At 54.3% G+C, this 11,514-nt stretch overlaps 1 protein-coding gene across 4 annotated transcripts; it reads left to right on the forward strand.

Moving 5' to 3' along the window:
* The first annotated feature begins 2,162 nt into the window (after positions 1-2,162).
* On the forward strand, positions 2,163-7,678 carry CITED1 (Cbp/p300 interacting transactivator with Glu/Asp rich carboxy-terminal domain 1). 4 transcript variants are annotated; one of them, XM_023202124.1, is made up of 4 exons: positions 3,405-3,494; positions 3,897-4,017; positions 6,390-6,514; positions 7,072-7,678. In XM_023202124.1, exons 2-4 carry the CDS (start codon positions 4,005-4,007, stop codon positions 7,591-7,593), a joined length of 660 nt encoding a protein of 219 aa, XP_023057892.1. In that variant the 5' UTR covers positions 3,405-3,494; positions 3,897-4,004; the 3' UTR covers positions 7,594-7,678. The 4 variants fall into 4 exon arrangements, with proteins under 4 accessions (XP_023057895.1, XP_023057894.1, XP_023057892.1 ...); XM_023202127.2 differs by lacking the exons at positions 3,405-3,494; positions 3,897-4,017 and adding an exon at positions 2,163-2,295 and having other exon boundaries at positions 7,072-7,670; XM_023202126.2 differs by lacking the exons at positions 3,405-3,494; positions 3,897-4,017 and adding an exon at positions 2,380-2,848 and having other exon boundaries at positions 7,072-7,666.
* The last annotated feature ends 3,836 nt before the right edge of the window (positions 7,679-11,514 follow it).

Below are 11,514 nucleotides of genomic sequence, written 5' to 3' on the forward strand. Positions count from 1 at the left end.
CCATCTCCCCAAAAAGGAAAGGGGTGGCTTTTGTGCTCCAAAGCTGAGTGCTTGAAGCCCCTCTCTTTCCTGCTCCCGAGGAGGTGAGCAGTGGAGATGACAGGAAGTCACCAGGCGGGAGACCCTTTCTGGCATGTGGGCACAGAGAAATGTGGTGGAGGGCGCTCCTTTTTCTGCCCTTCAATGGTCCGGATGGGGGAGGGGGCTGGCTGTTGAGCAACTGCTCCGGAGACACTCCAGAAGCCGAGATGAACATATGCCTCTTTCTAACAATTGGCCTGGGAGCCATCCAATAGATGGAGGGCGGATCCACACCTCCCGGATCCGGAGCCTGCAGCGGAGAAGCTGCCGCTGTTGCCAGACCCGCTCCCGAGCCAAGCCGGGGCTGACGGGGAGAGTGGGTCAGGGGTTCAAATTAGTAACACGCAATTCGAAAGCCTAGAGTCGCTCATTCTCCACCACTTAGTTTTCGCATAGACATTTTTTTTTTCATCCCAGGCAAACACCAAGAGGACTTGGTGTGTTTCACACGCGGTTTGCAGTAAGGCTTTAGGGTGCCGACAGATCCCGCCTTTTATCAGAGGGAGACTAGGCAGGGCCCACAATCTTGCAAGCAAAGTGAGAAAGTGCAGCGAAGATGTGTGGGGTGTGGCTGCTACTGGGGTTTGTGTTGGGACAGGGTAGGTGAAAAGACTGGAGCTGTGCAAGGCAGCTTTGAGGGCTGGGGAATGGGTTTACCTGGCGACCAAGGCACTCGCCCAAGCTTCCTCCAGATGCAGAGGAAGGGCCTTGATCCGTCTCTCCATTTGCTTCCCATCTTTGTGTCAGTAAGCCGGTCAGTCCGTCAACAAACAGAACTTTGTTAGAAGAGCAAATGCAGGGCACTTGGGGCTACTAAAAAAAGAAAAAGAGACCTTCAGGTCTTCAAATCCAATTAAGAAGACAGAACACATACATAGTGAAAATGACTTCGTGACATTCCCTCCCCCCCTTTTTTTAAACATCAGGACCTTTTCTTGACGAGTATGTTTTATAAACAGTGTAAACTGAGTAGTTGTTGCTGGAAGGCAGCAAAAAAAGAGCGGCAGGGAAGGGGGGTCGGTGATAGAGGGGTAATCCTGATGGCCTTCCTGTAAGAGGTAAGATGGGAATTTCTTGGCCACAAAGAACCCAAATTGAGATGAGGGAGAAGACCCAGACCTCTTTCCAGTAAGAATTTGTAAGACAACATCTCTACCCAAGAAAGACGAACTCCGAATGCAAAACGTTATTCTTGCTAGACGGGAATGATTATATAATCATAATAAAACAACCTGACATCGTGGGAAGACAGGAGGAATCTCCGCGAACCCTGGGGCAAGCTCTTCGTACCCCGTTCCCTACTGTTGGCTTTTCGGCGAGCCTCGTGAGCTGCACCTGGCCCCACAGTCCGGGAGAGTAGCATTTCTCCGGGTCGCATCCTGCCAGCCTCCTGCCCTGGATGACCACAGAACAGAAACCCTCCAACCCAACCCCAGCTCAGGACTTCGAGGAAAGCCACCGCTGCCATATAGGCCCTCCATGCGACTCTGCCCAAACTCTGGCGACTTTAAGAGGAAAAGGACCCCCCAGCCTCAGCTCTTCAACCAATGAGATAGTACAGCCCCCAAAAAGGCAGACAGGCTCCAAGAAAGCCCTGCAGAAAACTAGTGACCATTCCCCCGTCCCGTGTGCGCCCCTCTCTTCCAGGTCACTCCTTGAGCCCACAGCTCTCTCCCAAAACCCCTGAAGCCCGTTTTGGCCCCCGACTAGATTTAGGTCAGAAAACAGACACTAACGGCTCTCCTTTGCCTCAGTGAAATTACTAAGTGGAATTTATTGGGCAAGTCCACGCAGGGCGGTGGGGAGAGCCGGTGTCCCGGGCCGTGGCCCCCGACAGCTTTAGAAGCCGGGCACCGGCCAGGGCTCCGGGCGAGGGGTGCCCATAACCCGGACTCGCCAGCCCCACCCCGGGAGCCGTGGCCGGTCCACAGGGCTGCCGGACCCGCGTGGCCGCGTGGACTCCGTTCCCCAGCCGGCCCTTCGCTTTCACACGATCGGCGGTGACTGCACCAGCTCGAGCGCCTTTAAAGGGCCACACACGCCAGCCGCTGCTATAAAAATGTTCCCGGCGGCACAGCTGCAGAAGGGGCACCGCTGAGCTGCCGAGAGGAAGCTCTCTCTGCCCGGCAGCCCTCTTGTAGCCCGCCGGCTAGGGGCCGTTCCCGGTGAGGAGGAAGAGAGCAGCGGACTGCGCAGCACTCGCGCGGGCCCTCGGTGAGTATCCAGTTCAGATTTTGCCACCAACTCGCCCATGAGCCAGGACATGTGCTAATAATGCCCTAAGCCGGTTATAAAGACGTGGAAATTGGGGGGAGAAAAAAAAAGGGGGGAAAAAGGGTCTGTCCTTCCTGGGATTCCTAGCCGAGGCCAGTCTGCTGCCGTGTGTGTGTGCGTCAGGGCTCTCCGGGCGGCAATGGGGGCTTGAGAGCCGGGTCCCCAGCGCCGGGAAAGGAGCGCGGTGGCCGCCACCGCCACCGCCCCGGAGTCCGGCGCCGAAGCTGCGGGCGGGCGGGCGGGCGGGCACCGGCTCGGGCCAGGGCTGCTTGGCGCGGCACTGTGCGGTGCAGCGGCGGCGCGGTGCGGTGCGGGCTTTTCCCAGGCGCCCCGGGGTCGGGTGGCCACCGGTGCGGCCGCGGGCGCTGAGCGCGACCGGTTCGCGGCAGCGGTGGCGGCGGCGTGCGTGCCAGGGGCTGGGGGCTCCGCCGCCTCTCCTGCGGCTCACCGAGCTCCGCGCTTCCCTCTCTCTAGGGCAGGCGGCTTCTCAGAGGTAAGCCGGGCCGCCGGGCTGGGCGCCTGGCTGGGCGGCGGGGCCGAGGACTCCCGTGGAGCGGGCGTGGGGAGTGGGCGACCGCCGGGCGGGCCGGAGGGTTCTGGGGAGTCTTGTTTTCTGTTGGAAAGCTGCTCTGCTGGGGGCGAGGGGCCGCCCGCCTGCCCGCCAGCGCTCTGGTTCGCTAGCCAGCGCGCCCCCCTGCCGGCCAGCGGGGCCGGGCGCCCGCTTCTCCCGGGAAGACGGCAGCACCTTTTCTCCCCGCGCCCGCGCTTTCTCCAGCTTGGCTTCCACCGACTTTGCTAATCGCCCGGACCGCATCTGGACGCTCTGGCTCCGGAGCTGCACAAAGCTCAGATTTCCTTCGGGGAATGAGGCAAGAGGGGCTTTTCGGGCCGAGTTCAGTGGAATTGCGGGATGGAAGTTAGCGAATTTGGGCAACTTGCCTCTACTGCCCAGTCGACCTCAGCTCTCCCCTCCCCCGGCACACGCCCACACACACACACCCACGCGCACACCCCTCTCCCTATAAACGCGGGCTGGCGAGCAGCGCGCCGAGTCCCTGCTTCGCAGAGCACCGGACTTGGAGTCAGAGAGACCTGGCTGCGAATCCCGGCTCCGCCACTTTCTAGCGCTGTGACCTTGGGCAAGTTACCGCACCTCTCCGAGCCTTTCTCACTCTTCTCCTAGCGGGGTTTTAGCACTGACCGCAGGCGGCTTGGCTAGGGGGTAGGCTCAGCCTGCGGCCGCGTCGGATGCTCAACGGGCGCTCAGTAAGTGTTGATGAGGCGCGGGAGTGGCCGCCGCCGGCGTCGGAGTGCAGACTCGCCGCCGAGGCCGACACCCCGCGCCCCTTCCCGCCTGTCCATGCTGTCTCTACGATCAGTTCCTGATACAGCACTTGCGGGAACGGACGCTCAGGGCCCCGGTGGCCCGGGTGCTCGCGCCCGCCGTGCAAGGGATGCTCCCGGCCGCCCCCGGTTCCGCGGCTCCATCTGGGATGCGGCGAGGAGGGCAGCCGAGCTGTCCGCAAACAACGGGCCTTTAGTTTTCAGGTGGCGAAACTGACTGGTCTGGTTAGAGCGCGTCCAAGCCAAGCCGCAGTGCTGTTTGGATTTTAAAATTTCTCCTTCTGAGTGAGAAAATAGCAATCGAGATGGAACCATCCGGTTGGTGCCATTTTAACTTTTGGTCCCCCAACAGGTTAAAGATGAGGCCCCCACCTGCCTCTCTCTTCTCTCCTTCCTCTCCCCTTCCCACCCCTGGCTAGGCGGGAGGGGGCTGCTCGCCCAAGGGAAGGCCTGAAGCGAAGAGCGGGCGGCGGGACTGGGAACTGGTGGCCGGGGGGCCGCGAGGCATCAGCCGGCGAGGAGGCACTTGTTGCTCTAGGTTTCCCAGCCGCTTCTCGCAGCCGTTTCGCTGTGGTCAGCTCGCGGCTTGGAGAGCGGACTGGGACGTTTCTGCATTGCCGAGTTTTGCCCACGAACAGGCTAGAGGGTGGTGGAAGAGGGCAGAAAACCGGGGAAGCAGAGCCAGGGATGCCGATGAAAATGCGATTGCTTCTTCAGACGCATTCAACAACACTTACTGAGCGCCTATGGAGCACAGACCCAGGCTGGGGTCAGGGTGGGTGGTGGGTCAGTGATGGAAGGCAGAAGATCTGAATGTACACAGGGTCTCTTCTGGGGGAGCTCCCAGACTGAAGAGGGAGGTGCGGTAAAATGGTCTTCCCCCACGAACTGATATCAGAATAGAGGTAGTTTTTTTGCTCGTTCTCTCTTGAATTTTCTAATGTTTCTCTTTTGGTTTTGCTGTTGTTGCTGCTGCTCCTGTTGTTTTTTTCTTCGCTTTGTACATTCGGGTACCAGGAGGCAAAAAGGAGGGTGAAGGCTGGATAGGAACGGGAAAAGATGGACAGGGCCCCCAGACGTTTTTCTTAGGACAGGAAAATTGTCTGATACTGATCGTGCTAGGGCTCTTGAAGACGACATGTGTTACACTCCTTGTCGGTGATCACTTGCTTTTGAAATATTTTTCTACGGTTGCCTCAGAGAAGGAGCAGGGCTTCAATCAAGTGATGATGCGGGACCCAACAGCTGATATTTTTTCCTCATGTTTTAAAAAAAATGTTTACCTGTTTCTCTATTTTTTCCCTCTCCCCCCACCCGCATCCACCCAAGTAAGCAATGCAAAGATGATACAGAGAGGTAGTAAGTGGCCACTTTCTAGAAGTGTCTAAGCAGATTCTTAATGACCGCTGTGGAGTGGAGAGTGTCATGGAGAATTCTAGCCTCCTTGGAAAGATTAGAGACTCTTTTTAAGGTCCTCAAGATTCTCTGGACCAAGAGGTATTTATAAATATGAAATTCTACATCTGTAATTGATCATGAAGGCTCGATTATATGGGGCTTTTTTTTTTTTTTTTTAAAGAGATAGGGTCCTGTTATATTGCCCAGCCTGGTATCAAACTCCGGGACTCAGGTGATCCTCCCATCTCAGCTTCCTGAGTAGCTGAGACTACAGGAGGGTGCTACGGTGCCTGGCTATGGGACATTTTTTCTTCTTTGTAAACAGGCCTCTAGGAAAATAAGTTGAGATTTTCAGAGGTTTGTTTATTTTCTGGTTTGGAGGTATTCTTTTGCCCTCATTCCCTTATCCTTTGGCACTTGAGCCAGGAAATCACTTCTTTGGAAGCCTTTTGAATCCAACTAGTATGGTGACTTAGCCAGTGGTCAGGTGAGGCATATGGGCATAGGGGTGCTAGATTCTGCTCCCAGAACCGCTGCTGCCTGACTAAAAAGCCATTGAATCTCCATGCCTCACTTGTCACTATAGATGGGAATGGCTGGACTCAGGTTTCTGGGGTAAGCGTCCTAGGAAAGCCCAACGCTGGGGCTGTCTTGGAGGGGGCTTGAGACATGGAGGAAAGTGAGACATTCCTAGCTTCTCTGGCTCCAGCTGCCTCAGAGCCCCCAGACCACCCTAATCAGCCTGGCTTCTCACAGGCGTGCCCAAGGCCATGCTTTGGAGCACCATGACATTTGCACTGGGGACTTGTTCCTTCCCTGTGCTGCAACCTCTAGCTTTCTAGGTCTTCCTTGCCCTGACTTCTTCCCACATTCTCGCGGTCCCAGTGGAGGCCCCTACTCTCCAGTCTGGATGCTAGTAGCCCATTGAGACAATATGTTGTCTACTCAGGGACATTCCTGTCCTCCAAACCAGGAACAGTGCCACCCTCACCCCCACACATACAACTTGGGACTGTGAAATCACTTGCATGAGGAAGCAGCGTGTCCCATCTTGGTGATATGGGTAGGTGGCTGCCTGGGCAGTACCTGGCCAATTCAAGCACCTTTCCTGCCTCAGGCAAAAGTTCCAGCTTGATCTCCTCCCTGTGCTCGGGTCATCTCTGGTCCTGGCTCTAACCCAGTCACCATCTTTGCCTCGTAGCTGCGTGGCATTGCCCTGCTTCGGGCTTTGCTAGTGCTTTGTTGGTCACTGAAGCCTTTTGCCCTTACCACCGCTTCTTCCTCACTTGCAGCACAACAGCTCCAGCTGGCAGCATCACTTCCCGCCAATTTATCCAACTTCTGCCAAGGCTCTGAAATGCCAATAACGTCGAGGCCTGCACTTGATGTCAAGGGTGGCACCTCACCTGCGAAGGAGGTAATTTTTGCCATTTTGCAGATAAGGCAGGGAAAGACAAATTTTCCGGGGTCATGGGCCAGGCCCTCCTAGGTGCATTACCCAGTGTCCTTGAGCAGAGAGGAGACAACAGGGCTATCTCTGGAGAGAATGAGAACAGCTTCTGCCTAAATGTGGTCAGACTGAACCCACTGGGGTGTTGAAAGATGGCAGGGAAGGGAGCAGAGAAATCGAGTTGGAGCACTCTGTTGAAGAGACTAAAGTGAGTCTGAGAAGAGGGACAGGAGGTGCCCTTTTTAGGATGGTGAGGTGGAGGCTATGGGGAAGGAGCTGAAAGCAGTGAACCCACTTAGGACAGCAGGTGCTCCAGCACTAGAACTGGGGTCTGGCCCCAGTGCTCAGAGCCATGGCAGCAAAAGGATGCTTGAGGTGGGAGCCTAATTTTCAAGGGGGTATTCTTGCTACCTCTCCACCTCTAGTCCTAAATGAAGTGCAGGTAGGAACCCTCTAAATCTGCTGAATGGTGAAGGACAAGCCAGGAGCAGGGTTACTATGGTGTGCTTTTCTCTGTCTTCTAGGATGCCAACCAAGAGATGAGCTCCGTGGCCTACTCCAACCTTGCGGTGAAAGATCGCAAAGCAGTGGCCATTCTGCACTACCCTGGGGTAGCCTCAAATGGAACCAAGGCCAGTGGGGCTCCCACTAGTTCCTCAGGATCTCCAATAGGCTCTCCTACCGCCACCCCTCCCACTAAATCCCCATCCTTCAACCTGCACCCCACCCCTCACTTGCTGGCTAGTATGCAGCTGCAGAAACTTAACAGCCAGTATCAGGGTATGGCTGCCGCCACTCCGGGCCAACCCGGGGAGGCAGGGTCCCTGCAAAACTGGGACTTTGGGGCCCAGGCGGGAGGGGCGGAATCACTCTCTCCTTCTGCTGGTGCCCAGAGCCCTGCTATCATCGATTCAGACCCAGTGGATGAGGAGGTGCTGATGTCGCTGGTGGTGGAACTGGGGTTGGACCGAGCCAATGAGCTTCCAGAGCTGTGGCTGGGGCAGAATGAGTTTGACTTCACTGCGGACTTTCCATCTAGCTGCTGATGCCAAGTGTCCCTAAAGATGGAGGAATAAAGCCACCAATTCAGTTGTAAATAAAAATAAAGTTACTTACAAAGAGACGGGCCAACTAGAGGTGTTCTTCATTGAGATCTAATGATGTGTAGTATGGTCTGATGTCCCTTTAGCAATTCTGAGGCCCATGGCGGGGTTGTGGGTGGCTAGCTGGGAAGGAGCTGGATGGGATGGGAGGAGAAGGGAGGGTGAAGGAGGCTGTTCACTGAATTCCTGCTGCCAGTACCACTGTGGCTATCTCCTCAGGAGTACCTTGTCTCATTGCCCTAAGACTCCAGGAACACATGGCATACAGGGGCTGGTTGGGGGCTTTCTTGGAAGAGAGACTGATTGGACCTTTGTGCAGCCTCCTTGTCACATGCACATCCAAGTCTAAAGGCACATCCCTGGCCACGTGGCACACACTTCACCAACTCTAAAAGCCACCCCCACCCACTCTCTAGCCCCAATCCAATTGACCCATTAAGGCCTTTCCTTTGCCCTCTTGCCCATGTGCAATAGACAGATAGGGCTGAAGAAGGATCCCGTGACCTAGGAGCTAATATTTCTCTGGAAAATTGCAAAAGCAACAGACTCCCATCATTAAACTGGGATTTGAGGTGCCTTCTCCAGTCTCCTCACATAGCTGCTCCGTCCTCCCAGCCTGGGACACTGAGCTGATCTTGCGTGTCCCTAACTCCTACCTTCCTGGCCCACCCTGTTTGAGCTTGCCTCTCCATCTTAGAGATACACATCAGGGCTAGGCTTGACAAGTTCAACATTTGGCAATCTATCCCTTGCCCTTCGATTAACTGCTGAGGTAGCAGTGGCTTCAGAAGCATGCCAAGTGACAAGGCAGTGGCACTGCACTGGATCCTGGCCTTGTGATACGCTGATAAAGCCTTGTCCTCATGTTGATACAACCCAATGTCCTGGACACTCTGTCCATGTTTCGGACTCCCAGACAGACTTCTTCCTTGAACGTTGAACACGACTGTAATCAGCCTCTCAGGACTAGCATCAGGCCTGCCCCCTAGCAAGCACTTTTAAAAGAGTGTGCTAGCAGGGGCGTTGATTGGATTCAGCACTCCCTGAGCACCTGCTCTGGGCCAGGCACTTTGCTAGACACTGGGAGCATGAATTAGATGAAGTTTACCTTTGAGGGAGTTCCCCATCTCAGAAGGAGAAAGACAGGCACAAAGAAATTATAATAAAACAGCATTTCCTAGAACACACGGGGAAGGTGCTATTCGATCCCAGAAAAGGAAACAGCTCCATCTGCCTGGGAAGTCTGGGGAAGGCTCCTTGTATTGAACTGGCTTATTTGTTTTCATATTTCACAAGTAATAAATCCATGATCCAATCTCCTTGTAAAAAGTAGAAGCTTTGCAGATGAGGCTAAAGTACCCTTTGACCAAATCTCTCCCTCAATCCTGAATGCCTCTGGTTCTCCACAGAGGTAGCAACTGTTTATCTGTTTGTGGTGCATCCTTGCTGGGCTTGCTCTCTGTCCTTACATAAAGGTATATTCACCCAAAGAAAGTTTTGGCTTTTGAAATAAGACTTGAATCAGCCAAGGGAAGAATGAGTGAGGGGAACAGCTATTTAACAGGCACAGGCGCATGAGAGGGGCTACAGTGGCTGAAACCAGGAGTTCAGCACGCAGGCTATGTCACAAGGCTGGTAGAGGGGACAGGAAGAGATGAGATTGCAGAAGCTCATAAAAGGCAGAGTCTATAGGGCCTTCTGGAAACATGCCTTCACCTTAGTGCCACCAGTCCTGTGGCTCTGGAAGAATCTCTGGAGGTTTGTGGGAAAGCAAATAGTTAAGCAACTTTTAACATCTCTTTTTTTTGTTTGTTTGTTTTTTGTTGTTTTTTTGTTTTGTTTTGTTTTGTTTTGTTTGAGATGGAGTCTCGCTCTGTCACCCAGGCTGGAGTGCAGTGGCACGATCTCGGCTCACTGCAAGCTCCACCTCCTGGGTTCACGCCATTCTCCTGCCTCAGCCTTCCGAGTAGCTGGGACTACAGGCGCCGCCACCACGCCCGGCTAATTTTTTTTGTATTTTTAGTAGAGACGGGGTTTCACCGCGTTAGCCAGGATGGTCTCGATCTCCTGACCTAGTGATCTGCCCGCCTCGGCCTCCCAAAGTGCTGGGATTACAGGCGTGAGCCACCGCGCCTGGCTAACATCTCGTTTTTAAGATGATTTCAATAAAGGTGGATGGTTAGATTCATTTAAGGCTTGGAACAGGGAGATATGGGGTTTTGAGGGGGCTGATGAGGCAGGGGTAGGAAAACGGAGAGGGAAGAAAGGAAGCCTGGAAGAAGGTGGGGAGAGCAGACGAGGCTTGAGGGTCTCAGGTCTGTGAGGAGAACACAGGAACTGGATTGGGGGAGTTAGGAAGGGAGAGGAAGGAGGGACCTGAGCTTCCAGGTCACAGGATCCTTCTTCGGCCCTATCTATATATTGCACATGGGCAAGACTGGGGGAGCTAGGAAGGGAGGTGAAGGAGGGTCTCAGAATCTGCACAGCTCCTAGCAACACAAGGGCAGTGTGGACACAGGCATGGCAGCTGAAGCAGAATGACAGGATGTGGATGGAGCCGAACTCTGAATGGCTGGAGGGTCCCGGGGTCCCTCCCCTGCTTGGGCCTTCAAAAAACACAATTCTGGCCAAACTAAACAGGTCAGCAGGCTGCATTCAGCGCCTGGTCCCCAGCTTGACACCCCTAATCTCTATGAGTATAAGCTCTGGAACCCCCAGTATGGCAGTAGTCCTGGGGGTGGGGAGAAGCTTGAGCTAGGGGCCAGTGCCTTCAGGAGGGGGATGGGCTGCTTTGGAATCATGGGGGTGACAGGAGTGTGGCTGGGAGGCAGGTGATGGTGGGGAATGGCCTGAGCATCTCTAGTATATGAACCAGAGTCTCCAGAGAAACAGAACAAATAGGATAGAGACATACAGATATACATGTGTTGGCTCACAAGATTATAGAGGCCGAGAAGTCCCACAGTCTGGTCTGCAAGCTGGAGAATGAGGCAAGCCAGTGGTGTAATTTGTCGGAGTCTGAAGGCCTGAAAAGGTGGAGGATAGTGATAGTGTAAGCTTTGGTCTGAGTCTGAAGACTTGCGAAACAGGAGCACAGAGGTCCAATGACACGAGAAGATGATGTCCCAGCTTAGACAGATACAAATTCACCCTTATTCTGTCTTTTTGTTCTACTTGGGCCCTCAACAGATCAGATGATGCCTACCCACATTGCTGAGGGCAATCTTCTGTCCTCAGTCTACCCATTCACATGCTCATCTCTTCTGGAAACACCCTCTCAGACACACACAGAAATGTCTGACCAGCAATCGATATCCTTAGCCCAGTCGAACCGACACATAAAATTACCCATGAAACCTAGAGAAGGTGCTTCTGAATGAGGAGAGAAAGCAGGAACTTTGGCAAGGCAATCCTGCCTCCTGGTGCCAGTGGCCAGAAATGTGGCCAACTGAGCAACCTCTTCTCCAGAGAACTTGGAGGGAGAAGGCATGGGACATCCTGAAGGGAGAGTCAAGGCCCTGCACAGGGGAAGACGAGGACGGCATGGGTCAGTAATTGTTTATTGCTAGAGAAGGAAAGGGAGTAAGAGAACTCCACAAGGCACAGTGGAGGAAAGGCAGGTAAGTCTCAGTCTCTGACATAGAGGTCATGTTCAGACCTCTAAAGGCACAACCAGACTCATTCATTCATTAGGTTACTAGAAGATTCCTGAAGCCAACTCCAAGTTCTGGCTTGGAATAGGCCCTGGGGGCTAGGAGGCAAGGTACCCAGATGTACACAAGTAAAGAATATTATCTACCCGCAAGGAGCTTGCTGCTCAGAACAAATCTGTAGCCAAGAGCACCTCCTAGAGCCCAGGAGCAG

Source organism: Piliocolobus tephrosceles, chromosome 12 (genome assembly GCF_002776525.5).
Source record: "Piliocolobus tephrosceles isolate RC106 chromosome 12, ASM277652v3, whole genome shotgun sequence".
Classification (NCBI taxonomy): Eukaryota; Metazoa; Chordata; class Mammalia; order Primates; family Cercopithecidae; genus Piliocolobus; species Piliocolobus tephrosceles.